Source organism: Cygnus atratus, chromosome 1, assembly GCF_013377495.2.
Source record: "Cygnus atratus isolate AKBS03 ecotype Queensland, Australia chromosome 1, CAtr_DNAZoo_HiC_assembly, whole genome shotgun sequence".
Classification (NCBI taxonomy): domain Eukaryota; kingdom Metazoa; phylum Chordata; class Aves; order Anseriformes; family Anatidae; genus Cygnus; species Cygnus atratus.
The window spans coordinates 93,599,053-93,617,533 of record NC_066362.1 but is presented as its reverse complement, the minus strand read 5'-3'; the positions used below and the strand labels follow the sequence as shown (position 1 = coordinate 93,617,533).

At 39.3% G+C, this 18,481-nt stretch overlaps 1 protein-coding gene across 3 annotated transcripts in view; it reads left to right on the top strand.

Moving 5' to 3' along the window:
- DCBLD2 (discoidin, CUB and LCCL domain containing 2) overlaps window positions 1-16,082 on the top strand; it is a 44,011-nt gene extending 27,929 nt beyond the window's left edge. For all 3 annotated transcript variants that reach the window (XM_035541004.2, XM_035541013.2, XM_035541015.2), the window contains 9 exons: window positions 640-680; window positions 1,830-2,045; window positions 3,688-3,812; window positions 8,443-8,590; window positions 8,942-9,115; window positions 10,023-10,116; window positions 10,476-10,525; window positions 11,750-11,887; window positions 12,938-16,082. In XM_035541004.2, coding sequence (XP_035396897.1) covers window positions 640-680; window positions 1,830-2,045; window positions 3,688-3,812; window positions 8,443-8,590; window positions 8,942-9,115; window positions 10,023-10,116; window positions 10,476-10,525; window positions 11,750-11,887; window positions 12,938-13,380 — 1,429 coding nt within the window. In that variant the 3' untranslated portion in view covers window positions 13,381-16,082. The remainder of the gene's footprint in view (window positions 1-639; window positions 681-1,829; window positions 2,046-3,687; window positions 3,813-8,442; window positions 8,591-8,941; window positions 9,116-10,022; window positions 10,117-10,475; window positions 10,526-11,749; window positions 11,888-12,937) is intronic.
- The last annotated feature ends 2,399 nt before the right edge of the window (window positions 16,083-18,481 follow it).

Sequence of the window (18,481 nt, the reverse complement as noted above, 5' to 3'; positions counted from 1 at the left end):
TGAACAGTAAATAATGTAATTTTGATGGTTTTAGAAATACCAATAAGTTGAAGGTGGAAATTTCTGAGTTTGAATGCAAGTCAAAAAAAAGAAGTCCTTTTTTTTTTTTTTCTTCATTCCACCTTTCTCCAAGATTGAAGTGTGAGAACTGTAGTGCAGTTTTAAACAGAGGAATTTGCAGAGCAGAGGTTGCATTACACTCAATGGATTGGGGTTTCCACTGTAGCTGCAGATGGATTTTTGCAAGAATATTGCACAAGAGAAAAGAGTGTAACTTGTAATTTTATATCAGAAGTCCTAGGAATAGAAGTGATCAGATGATCAGAGGAGGTTGCCTTACTACGATAAGGTTAATTAAAAAAGGAAGCATTTTAATGAAACTTTTCCATTTTGCTGGGTAGATGCTTTGAAAACCTGTAAAACCAGTAGTATCTCTGGACAAGACTTCATTTGAAAACGGGTTTGTATTTAAAGCACTGCAACTTGGTGACAGAAGTGTTCCTTTCATCATGAAATACTTGTTTAGGCATATGTGTGTAGGTTTCAGTGGCAAGCAGTCAGACAAGAAAAATAAATTAAAGTCAGTTTGTGTCAATTTTCCTTACTTACCACAACAAAACATCTTTTTGTTCTCTGCAGGGGACCATTATCTACAAGTCTCTTCACATTTAAGACAAGTGGTAAGCATTATCACTTGTATTACATGTTTATACTTTCATGTGAACTTTCTGTGTTATATTTCTTAATTTTATTCTGCGTAGTATTTTTACTGTCTTCCTCAGTAGTGTATATTTTTGAATTGTTTTACTAGCATGTTTTGATGATTAATCATCACTACATACAAATATGCAGTGCTGCACGTGTAAATAGAAGGATGCAGTATGTCGTGCTTCAGTCATTGTTTTATTCAGTTGCTTGTAGGCACGTATGTGTTTGTTGTGCTATGTTTATGCTCTCCTTATATATGTGTAAGACATTCTAAAACTGCTTTCTCAGTCCTACAGGGTGGTTGTCCTGCTAGTTTATACATAACTTTCTTTTCAAATATTTTCCTAGTAAAAGTCTTTCCTTAGTAAGCTTTACTTATCTGCAAAAAGAGGTTCTTCCGTGTTTCATTCCTTTACTATAATCTAGTTTAAAGTAACTTGACTCCTACACTTTAAATGCACTGCTTAAAGTAGAATTTGGTACTTGTTAGTTGCTCTTTATTTATTCTTTTAGTACAGGAGCAAATAGATATCGACTAGCCACAAAGAAATTTAGCCAGGAATTTAGGTGTTTTTTTAGCCATCAGAAGAACATGGCATGGAAGGAAACAGCAGGAATGGTGACAAAAAATTTAATTTCAAGGATGTGTTTGAGCTCAAGGTTAGGATTGTGATATGGCTTTCTACATTCATTGGTTTATTGTTATCACAATTAAAATTGTGATACTGAGGTAGTTTGAAAACCAAGAAATTATGTAGGTGCAGAAAGGAGTGAGTAACCAAGTAGTCTCTTTCCCATTCCTGAACCAACCATGTGATGGACTTTTAAACCATGACAGCTCCCCACCAGTGCTTCTCTGCGAGTGCTCTGTGGGGGTGGTGATTGAGAGAATATCCACATTATTCTTGAGCAGGCATAAAACATTTAGTAACTAAAGATCAGAAATTTGGTTCCAGCATCACTGGAAGAAGGCTAAAGACTGTGTTTTTTTGGTAGAATTGTTACAGAATAAATTTAGATGTTAGTTTAATATTTGCCTGGCAATTGTTAAACTCCAAGCAAGTAAAATCATTGCATAACTTGGATTTTCACTCTGAATCTTCACCTTTTCCTTTGCTCAGGTTGCTATGGGACACTGGGGATGGAATCTGGGGTAATCCCTGATTCCCAGATCACGGCATCATCTATTCTTGAGTGGTCTGACCAAACAGGACAAATGAATACTTGGAAACCTGAAAATGCCAGACTGAAAAGGCATGGGCCTCCTTGGGCTGCTTTTGTCAGTGACGAACATCAGTGGTTGCAGATAGACTTGAATAAAGAAAAGAGAATAACAGGTAAGTGAGTCTGATGTGGCTTTTAAAATGCAGTCAGAAGGTTTGGTTACTAACATCATTTTTTCAAGTGCTTAGTCTTGGATAAAATCCAGAAGATGTTTAATTACCACTACAAGTTCAGTTCCATATCCTAGTTTATGCACCAAAAAGCCTAGGATTGAACAAGTGGAGTTCCATAGTAGAAAACACCTCTTCCGTCAGAATTTGTTTTAGTGTTTCCTGTGTTTTTACTGGATCCTCGATGCTTCCTTGCTGATTGTTTCCTTGGAGGCTCAAATCCATATCCAGTCAACTCAGTCCGCTGGTACCTCTGATGTGGGTGTACTGACTGATGTTTTTAAGTTTTCCGTGCTGCCTTCCACAGCCACAGTCAATCCAGCAGTGGAGATGGGAGCAGCTGCCGTGCTCCGTGTGATGAGCAGCAGGCAGAGCAAACTAGCTGGCAGCTTCCCCTTCCTGAAGGGGAATGTGGACCGCGAGTCAGGGTTGCTGGGCCCTCCTAGCAGAGCCTGTTGTGTTGTCCCCCAGCAAATGGACCAAACAATGCAGACTGATGCAGCCAGAGCCTGGGTTAGGCTCTGCTCCTTCACAGGGACTGCGGTGGACCTTCTGTCATGGTTCTAGTCGCTGTGGTTCTTTGCAGAGACAGCTGGATGTGCTGCTTGCCCAGTTCGCTCTGGGTGGCCTCACGTTCTGGGAGCTGGGCAAACTTGTGGTTACCTGTTCCTGCTGATGGCAGTGTGGCCCATGCTGAGTAGTGAAGCCCTGAGGCACTCGCATTTTGGGGTTAACTTCAGGGATGGCCTGCTTGAAAATAAACCCAGCAATAGTGCAGCTATCATAGCTTCTGTGCTAATGTTAGTGTCTTCTATTTTGATTTAATTGTTCAGAGGCAATCACTGTTGTTAGTGGGCGTGCTTGCAATCTGACTAAAGTCCAAACTCAAGTTGCTGTAGGTCAAGCATGTTTTAGAATCCTGGGCTTTAAGACTATCCTGCGACATCTTGTTTTGATCACTTTGGGTTTGTCTCCTTCTCAAGTGCTTGAACTGGTCCCTGAACTCAGCTGCATACCCTGCTGTCAGCACCTGGGCTTCCTGCCATTAAACAACTTAAGTTTACCTTTGGAATCACCTCCTTGGGGACTATTTGGATTTTACATTACTCCTCTAATTCCTCTGCTAATAACCTTCCACGAAGGTGTTTTCTGTGTGAGTCTTTCTGCAGCTCTGAAGTGTCTGCTTTAGGGGGCTACAGTTTTTTCAGTGGTGCTTTTAGGTTGGCAGCACAAAAGCAAGGAAGAGAGGTGCTATCTTGGCACCTGCAGGCAGAAGTGGGCCGTGGTGAAACGAGCAGGCCATTTTCACCAAAAAATGGGGACTAAGTGCTTAGGAAGGTTGTATCATGAGAATTAAAATTCAAAAGTAAGTAAAATGATGATGAAGTTCTAGGAGTTTCAGACCCTGACACATTGGAGAAACTTTTCTGAATGTAACAGGACCAGTGGAGATTCTAAGTATATAACTCTGGATTAAAAAGCTGATATACTTTTTTTTTTCTTTCTTATTTTTTTTTTTTTTTTTTTTTTTTTTTTTACAAACTGGTAACAGTTTTTGTGTAACTGGGCACTTCTATTTTCACAGGTATTATAACTACTGGATCAACCTTAGCAGAGTACTACTATTATGTTTCAGCCTACAGAATTTTATACAGTGATGATGGACAAAAATGGACAGCATACAGAGAGCCCAGCATGGATAAAGATAAGGTAAAAAAAATACCACACATTTTCTAGATATGTTCTGTGGAGATTCACAATTGTAAATATGACCAATTTTGGTACAGTGAGGAAATGTTAAATAACTTCTTCAGTGTAATTTTTAATCATAAACAGCATCCGTGCAGAAGGAAATCAGAAAATGTGCAGATATGTAGGGATTTGAAGTAGTGCTCTGAAATTCAGAGGTGATTTTATGACTGTTTGGGAATGGGAATATTCTGTACAAGTAAATTCCATTGCCAGTGGTAGGCTGCCTGGTACTGCGTCCCTTTCTGACTAACCAGATTTCTTTCAAAATACGTTGCTTTTTATGTTTGTTTGTATTGTTTTTCCCCCAAATCAGAGTTTAAATTCTCATCATCTTCTGGATACAGTATAAACGTTAGGGGTTGTATAATTTTCCTTCTTTTATAGCGCTTCTGTTGATCTTTTTGACCGAGAAGTTTCTTACTTGTGTAACAGAACAATCTTTGCAGAGGGGAGGTATCTTGAAAGAATGAAATGGTATGTTTACATGGCAAATACTTACCACAAGGGAAAAAATGTCAGCAGTAAGATAGATAATACAAATAATTAATTTCTCAGTATTTAAAGTAGAGTAAATACAAGAAGATGAGAAGGTAGGGCAGGGCATTGTGCTACCTGTTCTTCCCAGTGGTTCATATCAGATTTTCTTAAATCAGAGAATACTTGGAGAGCTGACTGGAACTAGGGTTTCTTCCTTTTTCTTAACATTCGTGGATGCAATTTACTTCCATAGGCCTGTTGTATTATGTAAATGTGGATACCTGGTAACTTTTTACGAAAACAAAAACCCAGTCTTAAGAAAGTTAGTTCTTAAGTGGTACTTTCTGGGATTTTCTGCTGGTTTTGTGGATTAAGAATGTTTCAGGGCAGGATGTAGCAACTTGTTTCACTTGTTAAAAGCGACCCTGACTCAGGGAGCTTGTCTACTTCAGGTTTGCCTCCAAATTCTGTTTCTTGTGGTTGTAAGGCCAAGGTCTTACAAGCAGCTGTCCGTAAGGAGTTATCCCTTCCTTCCTGCTCCCTGTGGACAGTCCCCAGCGCGAAGATTCAGCCACCAGAGCATCCTGCGGGCCTAGAAAACGGCCTCACGTGCTCTGGCTGATGACAGGCAGCAGCATCTGCTGTTGTTAACAGTTCCTGAGTAGCTGCGTTGGCTGAGTCTCAGTCTGAGCTTCAGACCTCTGCCTGGAGAACCAGAATGGATTCCAGGCGCTGAAATAAATGATGGTACCTTTCCTGCTGTGTTTCCAACCCTCATCCTGATGAAGTGACAGGTAAAAGCACCGTGTTTGTTAAATCGAGAGGTTTCTGAATACTGGACACAATCACAGTGGGGAAACTTACCTGAGCAGGGGTGGCTTTACTGTTGGGACTGGTCCATCTCCTTGAGCCTACACACATGCTACTGTTAGTATGAAGTATTCAAGGCAAATAAATCCAGCGTCTTCTGTTGATTTTTGAGTGCCCTCTTCTGGCTGTAAAATAAAACCTCAGCTAGCTGCCTAGATTTAGGCTACGTCTAGTTTATTTTCCTAGAAAACATTTACAGCTATTTATTGCCTTTTAATTGAGCTTGTTCTTTTCCTTGCAAGTTTGTGAAGTAAAGCAAAATGTGGAGCTTGAGATTACAGGTGATGGATCTTTTTTGCTCTTGTTATATCAGTAGGTACCATGTGTGAAGAACCGTACATATCCAAAATGCCAGCTGTGAAGGGAAATACTTAAATGACACAAAAAAGGATTGGTGTGGTTGATTTCTGAGGCTTCAGAATAGCAGGTTTTTCCTCTGTCGTCTGGCACAATCTCATTCAATACATCTTTGCTTTTGGACACAAACACATGCAGGTGTCTCCCTTTGATCCTTACACAACTGAACACCAGACAAATCAGGAGTCGCAATTCCCTGGCTTTTGAAAAATGGTTTAAACTCCTGAAGTTGTTTAGGAGACTAGGAGCTTTTCCAAGGCTTTCCTGTAGTCCTCTATGAAAATGGCTTCTCGAGGTGTATCAGTATTCAAGAAAAGCCTTCCTTAACATTTTTACTTAAAAAGGGGGGGAGGGGTTAGAAAATGCTTGAAGTGGGGAGAAATGACAAGTTCCACTGTTGTAAAAGCACAGAGGCAAGCTGAGAGAGTCTGATAACAAATGGAATATGAAAGTGATTTTTTTCATCAAAAAAATGGTTTTTACTGAGCTCAGAGGCAAATTTTTGTGGGAAAAAATACTATGTATTGAGCTGCAGGCAAAGTTAAGTTACTGTCTTAACACTTGACATCAAAAAGTGTGACTGTAATGAAAGCATGGAGTAAAGAACTACTTTATTGCTACTCTTTCTTGAAGATAATAACCAGCACTAATGTTTCTGGTTGCCTTCGCTCTTATGTGCTCAGGCTCAGAAACGTGAAGTGAAGCTACCGTTTAGTGTCGGGCATCTACAGGAAATCAGAGGGACAGACACACAGACTTCTCTGATCTCTAACCCGTGTGTCTTGCTATAGCAGCCTGACGCGGCGTGTGCCTTCTTTCGGTGGTTGGAACTGGCACAACACAGGGCAAACGAACACAGGGCTGTGTGTGCATCCCCTCAAAGATCCTCCTCTGTATTTCGCTCCTCACTTGCATCTTCACGAAAAAATAACTCTCTGGTGAGGTCTGTAGCTACAAGCCTGTCAGCATCATAATAATAATAAACTACCCTCATTTATAAGTAAAGTAGCTGTTATACATTGGAACCCGGTCTTCTGTGTTCCTGGTCTTGCAATGTCTCATAGATTGTGACTACCTGGACACACAAACTGTGACTGCTTGGTGTTACTCCTGTATTTCCAGAACACCACCACAGATTTCCTTAGCATTTAATCTGCCTTCATTCATTACCAGTAAGTATATTTAGGTACAACAACCTTGAATTCAGAGCACTTTTCAAAGCAGAAGTGTCACTGAGAGCCGTGTGCTTGCAAATCTGCCCTGCTGGGGAAGAACAGACCGTAAGCTTCCAAGGCAAATAACCTTGTGTTTGCCTACCTAGATGTGAGTAACATGAAGGGGCTAGCAGTCGGTTTGGTAGTGTTATTTGGATACAAAAAAAAAAAGAAAATGTTGGTTACTAAGTTGAGATGGAGAAAAAATACTACATCACAAACATGAAGTATTGTATTTAAATGAGCAACTCATTTATAACAGAATTGACTTACTTATTTGATCAGTCAGTGCTTTCAAACACGATGACAATTACTGACTATGTAAGGACAAACCAAAATTCTTACGCTCAAGTGGTAATAGTAATGGGGCTTGCGTGTCTTTTGTGAGTGGGGATAGACATGTTATGTAGGTCATGAGGCTAAGGCATGACTCCATTAAAGACTACTAAGGGATTGTTTTGGTTTTGGCTCTTGAATGGCTAGTGTCCTGGAATAATCCTTTTCTTTCAAACTGGTTGGGTATTGCAGTCGTTTAACCCTACAATATCTATTTTTTGTATGAAGCATGAAACACCAACAAGCTGAATTGTTCAGAAGTAGCAAGATACTTTAATGTTTACGTAATAGTGTGAGAAAGCAGAAAAATCCTAACTCTCTATAACATTTATTTTTGGGGTTTGTGCTAGTAAGGTCTAATTCACTTCTTAATTACATCCAATGTGATTTGCAATATCCATATCAACACTTGAAGACATGACCTTGAACCAGTCCTCCAAAGAAACTGATGGACTGGGTCACTGGGTTGGCACATTTGGCCTGGCTGTTATATATTGTGTTAAGCAGCTTGGTGCAAAACCTGTTGGTGTCTAGAAGCTCATCAATGTGCTTACTCTGCATCATACATACGGTGACTCTTTGCTTACTGTTGGTAAATTTCAACCAGACAAAACAGTTTTGCATTGTCAAACTGGCCAAGTTCTTTATATGCGAGCACCAGCAGTGAAGGACCAGCTTTAGCTCATTCTTTAGGCAATTTCTGCTCCTTTCTCTCCCATAATCAAATGGCTTCATGTGAGATTTTTGACAGTAAGATTTTGCTTTCCTAACATAAATCTTAACATAGTATTTTGCTTGGAGTTCAGTCCTTGTAGATAGCAGCCGCTAGAGGACAGTGTGACTACATACTGGACTTTCTTAATTCTTCCTAAGAAATGCCACAGCCACTCATAGGACAGGCCATGCTTAAACAACTACACAGTGTAAACTGTGTAGGCACTGGTAAATTCCTGGTTTCACAGTGTCACAACTACTTGCTTTATTTGAAGAATAAATGACAATAGCAAGAAAGGCCTGAGTTAAAATTATTTTTCAGTGCCATAAAAATGCAAGATTTATTTAGCAATAGGCATTGCCTGGGTCCCATCAGTACCTTTATTTGAAGTAAGGCAAAGGCTGTAGCAGGTGTGTGTGTACCTGTGTGTGTGTGCACAACTAGCTTCTCTTCTGCATGGGACAGGGCAGGCAGCAGCACAGTTCTGAGGCTGAAATATTCTCAAGATTCTGCACTGCTTATTTTTGTTAAATGAAACATCAAAATTGGTTTTACTTCTGTAGTTGCTATTAGCTTGTATAACATAGTCTTTTTTTTTTTTATTTTTCTTCTTTTCCAGGTATTTCAAGGGAACACTGAATTGTACCAGGAAGTTCGTAATAATTTCATCCCACCTATTATTGCACGATTTTTTAGGATTAACCCCTTAAAATGGCACCAGAAAATTGCCATGAAAGTAGAATTGCTAGGATGTCAGTTCAGTATAGGTAAGAACTGAAAACCCTTCGATTTTGCAAGACAAGCAGTGAAATGTGTCAGTAAAGTTTAACTTCTGGGCATATTTTCAATGAGAAAACAATACTGAGCTGAGCAATCCTTCTGTAACTGGTACTTCTGAGTTTCTTCCGAAGTTACTACACTTAGCCTGGAAAACAGCTCGTATCAGAGTAAACAAGGTGATTTAGAAAGTGTTTCAAAAGCCACCAGTCACTTGCTTTCCATGTTTCTGATTCTTGTCTTCTTCCTCATTATTTATCTTTTCTTGATACATTTAAAACTTGAAATGTGTAAAACTAGCCTTTCAAAACCCTCTTTTTACAAATACTTTTCTTTTAAAGTCCGCTCTCCTAAAATCACCATGCTGCCGCCACCACCACCACCACAGAACAATGACAAGAACGATGACTTCAGTGATGACTTCATTCACTCAGTGAAGACGTCGCTGCAGACCGATAAAACAACTTTCACACCTGAAATAAAAAACACCACAGTGACTCCAAGTGTAACCAAAGGTACCCATGCTTAAATAGTGAAGTGTTTGGCAGCTGCTGACAGTACTTTGCTATATGTTGTGTGCTTTCTGAATTTAACTTTTCTTGACAATTTTCATATGCTATAGCAAACTATCAATCTTTTCGTTTTAATATTTACCAGTATATTAAAGATGTATGCAGAAACAAACCCAATATTCTAAGGAATGTAAATATTACATGTAAACTGAGTTCAGCTTTTAATTACTGAACCATTTTTTGTCCAAAGGAGAAGTTGCAACTTGGACTTCCCTTCAGAATTAGTCAGAAGTAACTGCTTTGTTATTTAATCTGGTAATTTCTCAGGACAAAAGACTTTTGCCATAGCTTGTCTTTTATGAAACAGTCATGTTGGCATGGAATTCAAAAACTATCTGGCATCCTCGTTGTTGTTTATCAAAGAAAACTGTCAGACAGAGAGCAAGGTCATTGCAAGTGTAGGCACTGGTGGAGTGTCCTTTGGATAGCAATGGGATGGGATGGTCTAATGTCACGTGAAGAGCCAGCATAGTCAAATAGTGATTAATTGCCAAGGTACTGTGGTATTTCCTTCTCACAGGAGGTTCAAACTTCAGTGGTTGTGTACTCCTGGGCTCTTTGTTAACAACACAATACGTTGTTCTAATAGAAAATCTTATTTATACTAGGTCAAAGCTGTTAATCTTGTTGCGAAAACTTTCAAAAATACTGTCTCTGCGTACATGTAGGAGAGATGTTAATTACTGTTTAAACTGTGAGAGCATCCAGTGGGGTAGCTTAGCTTAGCTGGGTGATGCAGTGGGCTAGATGTTATACATGACAACGACATGCTCTACCCAAGTAATTTTTAAAATAAGAACTGATTTATGAGAAACTCTTGTCTGACACCACTTAATTTAATGGCTTGCAGATGTGGCATTGGCAGCAGTTCTGGTTCCCGTGCTGGTGATGGTCTTCACTACTCTGATTCTTATCTTAGTCTGTGCTTGGCATTGGAGAAACCGGTAAATGAACGGGTTAATAAAAGTACTTTACATGAATGTTAGTCTGGTCTGTGGGAATGAAATAGTCTGCATGTATTGCCACGGGAACCACTTGGTGCACACTTCTGGAAGGGACTTTTTTCAGACCTGTGTTCTCTTTCTGAGAAATTGTTCATTTGAGTAGCCAGCACAGTGAAAAGCACTTCTTCCAAATATTTTCATTTTAAGTGCTTTTACTGAAAACTGATTTCTCAAGTAGCAGCAGACTGGTGCTTTTACTTTAAACTTGATGGCCAGCTACAGCCAAGGTGACGGTTGCTGAGCATTAATTCATCTTCTGGTAAGCAGAATAATAAAACACACTTTTTATTTTCTCACAGCAAGAAAAAAACAGAGGGCACGTATGATCTACCTTACTGGGACCGTGCAGGTAACAGAATGATTTTATGATATCATTTACTTAGCATTCTTGGTGTAAAGTGTTCTTCAAATTGCAGTAATGGACAATTTCCACTAGCAGAAACTTCTCTACTGCTGACTAGCACATATGGTAGGGATAGTGAACACAGAGCTTCCTTTCTGAACAGACTTAACTTTTCTGTTCTCTGAATTTTCTTCAGAAATGGAAAATATCTCCTGTTCAAGCTTAAAGCTGCAGTCTTTTTTTTTTTTTTTTTTTTAGTAAACAAAGTGTAGAGTCTCTTAATTACAAGGAGAGAGGAAAAAATCATTTATGAGGAATGTTTTTATACATTTCATAGACATATTTCTGGTACTTCTTTTGTTCTGGAAAATACCTTTCATCTGGTTGTATGAGGTGTGTCAAATTTTATCATTCTTCGCTGTCCTATTAGCACGTGGGATTACTTGTATCTCCTTTTAGGCATCTTTTCTGTCTTTGCTGTCTGTGCCACATTAACTTAAGTTCAGACAGTTCCACTGCACAGCATGTGCTTTGCAAATGTCCTGAACACTGCTGTGGTGCAGCACAAAGAGCTGGTGCAGCAGTGGGTTTTTACTGTCTGTATGACTGTGCTTCCTTTTTCTGACCTTACGCTGAAAATTTCCACAGCTGTTTTTGTTCTCTGTCAGTTTAAGTGTAACCTTTATCCTTTAGACAAGAAACCTTTTAACAACCTTATTTTTATTTATTACATGTCAATTTCTGATAGGTTGCAGCATTGTTGCTTTAGCATGTTAGAGTCATAATATCCTGTATCTAAATGTTAATGATAGATGTGCTTATTTTTTTCCCCACTTATTTAAATTTAAATGTTCAGTAGGTGGGTCTGTTTTAAAAAGGACATTGAAATTTGGCAAAATGCAGTATCAAAAAAAAATCTTGTTACACTTCTCTGTGGACCCTCTGTCTGCGCCCTCCCATGGGCTGCCTCACACAGCAGTTCTGCAGGTGCTAAGGACTGCAGTGGGAGCAGTCAGACAAGTTGATGGGATGACAGCAATGGTTTCACCGCTGAATCTTCAGGCTGCCATAAAACATTAAAGTATCCCATTAACATGGGATCATGCAAGTACTGACAATTGATTTGTTTGCCCACTACTGCAAAATAAAGACATGGTGTAAAACAGTGTAATACCTTAAACTACAGTACGGATGTATTTTTATTTTTATTTTCTTTAAATCCACACAAAGGGTGGTGGAAAGGAATGAAGCAGTTTCTCCCTACCAAATCAGCAGACCACGAAGAAACGCCTGTACGCTACAGCAGCAGTGAAATCAGTCGGCTAAGACCAAGAGAAGTCCCAGCAGTGTTACAGACAGAATCTGCAGGTACTTTTTTGTTGTTTTATGGACTATGCGATATACAGAAAATGCCAAAAAATGCCAGGAATTTGGCTACGTTTAATGATTTTCTGGTTGCTTTGGGGAGAAGATGAGAAATGAGTAGTTCTGCTGGTAAATGCATTTCTTAAAATGCAGACCTTTTCAGCTCTGCTCTCAGAGTACTATAAATATATGTCTTAATTGACTGATGCTGCGATGTGTGTGGGTAGACACTGTCCCAAGTTAATGCAGTAACTGAAAGCTGCTGTACTTGTTCTTGAATGTGTCTCTAGCCAAATTTACATGCATTGAAAATAATGTTACCACATTTTCTTTATGCACAAATCAGAAACGTGGCATTTGGTTTCCTATGCTGACAATATGACTTAAATCATCCTCTTCATCTGTAAAATGAGGAATTACTGATAACAGCACGTGCCCTTTACTTGTGAACCAGTCATTAGAGGAAGATGACTGCCTCTGCCTTTGGTTCTGTGCTTATGTGAGGGCAGAAATATGCAGACAAGCAGGAATTGCAGCTTCACAGCAGGCAGAATCAATTTTCTCTTTGGCTGCTTGTCTGGTTTTAACACAGCTAGCCAGTTTTCTCACCTCCAGCTTTTGTTATTCAGATTAGCTGTCAAACAAAACTATCTCAGCTGACCACGTGCAGGCTCCCCCCCTCACAGGACAAACCCTCCACCCTAGGGACCACTTCTTATCCAAGGCCTGCCAGGATAATTTTATTTACTTTTAATTTTGCAGGGAAGCATGTTTCAGAAAACTTGGTTTTGAGCAGATTTACAACATGGGAAAGTGTAGCTCACCAGGGAAGAAGTGTAAGCCTGAGAAATCAGGATGTTGTAAGCACAAGCTATGCAACAGCCTTATCCGTTGTGCAAAAATGACTTTTTTTTTGTGAAAGCACCTAGTTGTGGTGGACAGAGACTGACCACTGGTTTGATCGAGGATAGTAATTTCTGTGATGCTGTTGACATTAATGTGTTGCTGCTCTAAGTGTATTTTTATTTTGTTTTGTTGGTGCTTGCACCACAGAGTATGCTCAGCCACTGGTAGGGGGCATTGTCGGCACGCTTCATCAGAGATCAACCTTTAAACCAGAAGAAGGGAAAGAAGCAAGCTACGCTGATTTGGACCCTTACAATTCACCGGTACAAGAAGTCTATCACGCTTACGCTGAACCACTACCTATAACTGGACCAGAGTACGCAACGCCAATAATCATGGATATGTCCAGTCTCCCCAGCACTCCTCTTGGCGTTCCTTCCATTTCCACCTTTAAAGCAGCAGGGACCCAAGCTCCTCCGCCAGTGGGAACTTACAATAAACTCGTATCGAGGACAGACAGCGCATCATCAGCACAGGCGCTGTACGACACGCCCAAGGGGCAGCTGGGGCCAGGTGCTGCAGAGGACTTGGTATACCAGGTACCGCAGAGCGCGGCCCACTCCGCCGGGAGTAAGGAAGAACTAAGTTAGCTTATGTGTAAGGTAGGATGAAGGCAACTGTGGCTTGTTTTTAAAAGCCAGCTGACGATTTCATTTTTTAATCACACTGTTTTTATATTGCTAGTCTTAAGTAATACAATGTTGAACCAAAAGATGTGGCATTGAAGTCTGGGAAACCAGTAATTCTGCCTTTTCTTAAGCTGTATATATAATTACAGCTTGTCTCTTGCAAAAACCATGGACTTTTTTTTTTTTAAACTACTGTACAATTGTCTGCCAGACATGAGAGAAGAATTCTTCAAGATTAGCTTCAGTAATTCATAGATGTGAATGATAAATTGGGAGAAACAACTGTTTAAAGTACGAAAGTCAATAATTTCTTGCTAATGGTACTATTTCTGAGGGGGAAAAAAGCCCACAATCAAAACTCCTAACTTTCTAAAATCTATACGTAAGCGCTATAGCTCCTAAAATTAATTTTACCCTACAAAATGCATGTACAACCTTGGACTCTAAAAATAAGATCAGGACTGATGGCAAAAATCCCATTAACTTCACAGCATAAAATAGTCTTGATAGTAAATTATTTTGGCTTTTGTTCACAGGATTGCGTATTGCAACCTGTGTGTTCCTCAAATTTCTCATGATGATTGTTATCCTTCTAAAACTTGAGTCTGCTGCCTATACAATCCATCTTCTTTTCTGCCTCATCTCCTTAGGCCACTCACGCTTGTTCCCTTCTAGGGATATGGTAGGTACAGTCTAAGTTTTACAAGCAACTTACCTGACAACTGCTTTTGCGTGTTCCCTGCTTAGTGAAGGCTGCTCTGACTCGCGTCTGCCTTCGATTCAAACTTGTGCAAGAAGCTGCCAGGTGTTCGAGGTGACTTGAGTTCAGAGAGGTTCCCGCTCCCTCAAGTAGTATCTGTTGTTGTACGTTAAGATGTGAGCATATACAAAGAAAGATATGTATATACTTTTGTGAGTGCTTGAGAAAGCACACAAATACTCTAACAGTGCATAGTTTGTGTTAATACATGCATTTAGCACATATGGTACATTTTAGCACAATTGGAAAACTTTGGCCCTAGGGCTTTTCTTATGATTGTTCTTAGTAGAAGTATAAAATATTCCAAAACCTTTGCCGAGAACAATTATTGTTCCAAAGAGTGTCAATTTTAGAAGCATTTAACTGAATTTGTATCTTTTTGAATGTTCCAGTTTTCTCTACTGCAGTCAGTCTTCTACTTGAGATAACGTAGACTAGTTTTATCTAGGTAATCACAAGATGAAAACAACGTGGATGTCACTTTTTATCTTGTTAGAAACAAAGCACAGCTTTTTAACATAAACAAGTAGTAGGAAAAAAATCTTAAATAGAAATTAAAGCTATTGTAACAGCACTGTTGGGAGGATGCTGAATTAATTTATAAATGTGAAAATCCCTAGCCCAGTTTTATGGACTTTAATGGTTACTGTTTGTTTCTGTGATATAATTCAAGTCAGCCTTGTTTACTGCCCATGGACTTTACACGGGGTGGAAAACATCCAAATCCAAACTAAAATACTATTCAAGCCGACTGCCACCGTGTGTTTGTTACCAGTATGGGATCCTGACTTAACACTTGAAATTTTTTTTTGCACAGAGGCTGTATATAACTCAGTAAACCAAATTTTTATGCTCTGCTACCTTAAAACCCAATTCTACATTTTTTTTGATCATGAGAATGATACATTTTTTCAGATGTGGGAGTCTAAGCCTAAATCTGAATAGGCAAATAAGGTTGGTATGCAGGACCTAGTAATGAAAAAGGAAATTCCTGCATATAGGTTGGATTTTTTGATGTTACTGAAACATTCTATACTTGATAAAGCTAGTTTGCAATCTTTATAGTTTTGCTTAATCAGGTAAGTATGTGTTCTTACTCACCAGTAGCAATTATGACTGAAATTACCTGATTTTATTTGAAAGGTGCAGAAAGCTATGTTTGCACCAAGCTGTGACATACTTATTCCAGCCAAGTTAAGAAACATTTAAAGCTTTTAGGCTTAGAAAAAGAAATTCTGCCATAAAAATGACTGGATATGTTCAAGTCAATAAAATTAACACTCTTGGAAATCTGCATTTAATTTTTACTGTAGGCCAGATATGGTAAAACTGTGGGTGTACTGTAGGCTAAGATGGTGTAAGAGTTAAAGAGTTTCTGTACAGGGAGTTATTTTCAAGCAACCAAATGCAGTTTCATTACCTGAGCAGCATCAGCTGTTGACTGGAATGGTTGCTTTAAGAATGGAATTAAGTTCCTTTTCTTAAAGAAATGGGTCTCGTGCTTTGCTCCCTGCTTTCAACTTTGATAATTTTATCTTCTAGGGCTAAGATAAGTTTGAATATTGAACATTTGGGTTTAAGATGTATGCTATGAACTGTTAAACACTGATTCCCAAATGTAATTGCATGACACACCCAAGGTTAGCATTTTCCTGTGTGCAATGCAAGCAGAGGTACATTTAATGGGTCTCTTTTTTACATGTGAAGACATATGGATATAAAATGTATTTCAATCTTGTTTGGCTTGAGTATTCTCCCAGAATGTATGTTCTTACCTCAGCATGTATTGTAGTTGCTCAGTATTTGTATATGTTGCTAGAAATTAGACTGTATAAATAGTGAGTTTTTTAATGTATGTTAAAAAGTATTTTAAATAAATTGTACATACGTATCATGCTCAGAATGTCTGTATTTGACAACCTACTTTCAATAACCTCTAGTTTGGAAACGCAAGGGTTATTCTTTTAGCTACCATACTACATCTGGGCCATTCCCTGCCTCCAGGAGTGACGTTATGCTGTTTCCTGGCAGTAGGTGTAGGTAGCAACCAGGCAGTGCAGGGAGGAATCCGTCCTCATCATGTCACCAACCATTAGAAGCAGTAAACTGACACTTACCAGAGCTCTCCTCGTGGCGGAAATCTGCTGCTGGGACAAGCGGTATTTTGCAGGCAGGCTCTTCCCTGGAGTTAGCTGCTGGCAGAACGCTGGGACTGCGCTCCCCTCCGAAGATGAGCTGAGACACCCTGCAGGCAGCTGCCCTGTGTTAGTGCAAAGAGTCAGGCTCTGGTCCAGTGCAACCCACTGCTTAGGGGCAGAGACAGTCCCTCAACACCACTCAGCAGACCACCCCCTCTGTACTAGCAGTCAGCCAGACCGACAAAAAAACCTGCTTTTGCTTTCAAAACTTGCCCATTCTTTACCTTAATTCTTGCACTACGGTTCCTAAAATAAGGAAATCATAATTATTATTATTTTTTTTGCAAGTACAAGGTTAAAATTGGATCCTAAATAGCTTAGTCCTGAGCTTGTCAAATTGAAATACTCCTTGCACCATTACCAGCAGACTACATCAAGCCTCCCTACGTGCACTGACCACCATTCTAGGAGGCCTGTTCTCGAACGGGACAGGTTAACTGTGTAAGGCAGAACACATGCTATTTCCTCAGATGTCTCTGCACCTTGTTAAATATACACTTTGTGGGAAAAACAACTTACCTGTAATAAAAGCTGATACTGCAGTTTGTGCTGTCTCAATTTCATGTTTAAGGTTTTCCACATCTTGGGTGAAGTGGAGGCAGGAAAAAAAATGGAAGCGGAAATGTATCTAGATTTCTGAAAATGTTTAAGAATTAGCAAACATCCTAGTACTGCATATCTTACTGTGCATGCAAGTCTGCTGAAATACTGATCTTTTATTTTTTTGTTACTTTTCCACTAATGCTGGGAGGTAATATCAAAAGCTCAGGAGAAGTGCTTAAGTTAAAAGGCAAAGTATTCTGTTGACTACACGAACAGAGCATTAATTCTAGGGAAAAAAAAGTTCCTGAAAACTTAAAACCTTACATGTAAACAAAATTTGTCCATTAGCCCTAATAACACAGTGTTCACGTTTATACTGTTGAGAACAAAACATACCTTACACTTGCAGTAAATCCATTTCCTCCTGCAGGGGGAGTGTCTCTGCAAGCATAAGGAAACTCCTGTCACTCTACTGCACACTTCAACTTTCTTTTAGTAGTAAAAAAACACACATTACTCAAAAATGTGCGATGCTGATCTGTGAGGAGAGTAGCAATAAGGAATTTTTAGTGTATGTTAAGTGACAATCCTGGGAAGGCCAGCTTGGTAAGTTGTCACATCACACTTTTTCTTAGGCAGATCTTAAAACAGTTACTGATAATGCAATCAAATGGTTCACCTTTGAATTGCACAGCTATAAAATATTAGGAAATCACACAAATTCTCATCTGAAAAACTTGAGAAAATGGTGTTAGTTTTTAGCACACCACGTTGTTTTGCAAAAAGGGAAAGAAAACGCTGTTTTCACAGGTAATGACAGTACTGCACATGAAATTGGAAGGATGACTTCTACTTGTATTCACATTTAAATGGCAGAAGCAAATGGCAGAAGCAACTTTCAAGTGCACTTCTGTCTGCATGCTGAAACTATTCAGAGTAACTACACAACTCTACGGTCAAAGCACAATGGAATTGCAATCTACCTAAGAACAAACTTGACAAGAAATAACAGTGCAATTCCTTTTGCTTTTTTACCTTTGTATGTGGTTTTAAGGAAGACAGGGTCCAAAACAGTCAGGATGCTATTGGAGAAGAAAGTCGAAGTGGAAACCTACAGTCAGGTTTCACACTAATACAATGCAGCAATACTATTCAGAGTGAACAGATCATGTAGAAAACCAAAGATTTCTTCAAGCAATAATTCTCTAATCTTGCAGCTTGCTTGCACTAGTGCACGTTTGTCAGACAGTTTATTTATGGCCTATTATAAAACCTTATGTCATTTCTTAAGTGCCTGCAGGTCACTCGCCTTGCTCCTGAACATGGTGCAGCTTCACATGGTTGTAGCTCTTCCAAAGCAAGCTTTTGGTGACGAGATGAGTGCCAGAGACCATTCTGCTCAGGGAGGCTCTTCCATATTGGACATATCCTAGGACATGATTCTTTCTGAAACAAACAAAAAAAAATTGAGTTTTAACAGCAGAAAGAAAGAATCAATGTTTTGTGTATAAAACATCTAATATGCATCTAAAACAGTTGATAAAAATGCATGGATAATTGA